This window comes from Acanthisitta chloris, unplaced genomic scaffold, assembly GCF_000695815.1.
Source record: "Acanthisitta chloris isolate BGI_N310 unplaced genomic scaffold, ASM69581v1 scaffold3960, whole genome shotgun sequence".
Classification (NCBI taxonomy): Eukaryota; Metazoa; Chordata; class Aves; order Passeriformes; family Acanthisittidae; genus Acanthisitta; species Acanthisitta chloris.
Genome location: NW_008650904.1, coordinates 3,738 through 5,471, shown reverse-complemented (window position 1 = coordinate 5,471; position 1,734 = coordinate 3,738). Strand labels below are relative to the sequence as shown.

Here is a 1,734-nt window from a genome sequence, read left to right as displayed (position 1 = left end):
AGCTGCTCTCCTGCACGAAGAAGCCACAATGACCATCGAGGAGCTTCTCACCCGTTATGGACAAAACTGCAGCAAGAACCTGAAAGCCAAGTGTGTAGCTGCAGCTGGGGAGAGCCCTGCGGAGGGCACAGGCAAGCAGCATGATGGGGAGTCAAACATGAACGGAGAGGCTGACCCGGGGGAGCTTCCCGACCGCAAGGAGAGGAAGAACGGGAAGGCAGAGGAAGAAATCACGGGTATTTCCTCCACCTCAGACAAAGCCAGCGCTGGAGGCCACAGCCCTGCTCTGCAGAAGCCTGAACTAGGCAAAGGTGACGAGGCCGTCACCTCTTCTACTGGGGAGGCCGGGCCCTCCTGCTCCTCCACGGGGAAGCCCCAGCGCACAGCCAAATCCAAATTTTTTGAGGACAGTGAGGATGAGTCAGATGAGGTTGAGGAAGAGGAGGAAGACAGTGAGGTAGGAAACAGCACTGGGGCAGAGTGGCCTTGTGGCTGGGCAGAATGCATTGCTTACGGTGGTGCTTGAGCCTCTGGCTCATCCTAGGTGTGTCCTAGGAGCAGGTGTTTCAGGCTGATCCTTTGAGGCCATCCCATGGGAATGTTTGGGATTGTTGCGCTAACCCCGAAGGACACACACCCACATCCTGCAGCGGCCATAGCCCTCGGTCCTGCTGCATGCACCATCCCTTCATCCACTGCTGCAGTGACACCAGCTGCTCTGGTTGAGGCCATCAGGTGTGGGGGACACTGCCAGGTCACCTCACACCTCTGGGGAAGCTGCCGTCGGTCCCAGGATGGAGGGACCAGTGCGGGGAGGGCACCGAGTGTCCTGTGTGACTCCTGTGCTCTCTCTCCTTTCCTGTAGGAATGCAGTGAGGATGAGGATGGTTACAGCAGTGAAGAGGCAGAGAATGAGGATGATGAAGATGACACAGAAGAAGCAGAGGAGGATGAGGATGAAGAGGAGGAAATGTTGTTACCAGGCATGGAGGGGAAAGAGGAGGTGCACACCCTGTTCTTGTGTTCTGCAGCATAGCATGGAGCCAGGGGCAAGGGGCTGGTCCTGGTCGGGGGATGGATAGAACACCCTGGGGCTGTGCAGAGACTGAGGGATGGGCCTGGATCTGGGCAGCAGCTCGGGGTGGAAGAGGCTGACCCTGCTGCTGGGTGTGGGGTGCCTGGGAAGAGTCTTGGGCTGGTGTGGGGGGAGCATGGTGCCAGGGCACAGCATTGCTCCTCACCCAGCCGGGGCTGCAGCTCCTCAGCCCGTGGCAGCAGGGCCAGGGGGGCCCAGGAGGGTCAGGTAAAGGGGATGTGACTTCCACGGTGCCAGTTTCCCCTCTTGGGGACATTCGTGGCTTGCAGTGAGGATCTGCTGGAGCTGGGCTGGGGCTGGAATCGGCACTTTAGAGCAGGGGGTGTGCAGGACATGTGGAACCCTGCAGGATGCTGACCCACTGAGCTGTGTGAGGCTGGGATTGAGGCACTGCCTGCCCCTCTCCCGGGTTCTGCACCGTTCCACGGGTGCTGAGGGGTGAGACAGCACCCCGGGGTCGGGGGCAGCACTGGGGCTGTGGCAGCTGGTGCCACTCCCCTTAGAGACCTCACGCCAGCCCTCCCGCGCAGCCCGGCTCGGACAGCGGCACCACCGCGGTCGTGGCCCTGATCCGCGGCAAACAGCTGATCGTGGCCAATGCCGGCGACTCGCGCTGCGTCGTGTCCGAGGGCGGCAAG

General features: G+C 61.1%; 1 protein-coding gene across 1 annotated transcript in view; it reads left to right on the top strand.

Annotated features, from left to right (window-relative positions):
- PPM1G (protein phosphatase, Mg2+/Mn2+ dependent, 1G) overlaps positions 1-1,734 on the top strand; it is a gene marked incomplete at its 5' end in the record, with an annotated part of 9,717 nt that overhangs the window by 5,717 nt on the left and 2,266 nt on the right. Inside the window, 3 exon segments of the mRNA XM_009070614.1 lie at positions 1-457; positions 866-1,003; positions 1,627-1,734. The exon segment at positions 1-457 is cut by the window's left edge and continues 58 nt beyond it; the exon segment at positions 1,627-1,734 is cut by the window's right edge and continues 124 nt beyond it. Of these exon segments, the coding sequence (XP_009068862.1) occupies positions 1-457; positions 866-1,003; positions 1,627-1,734 (703 nt within the window).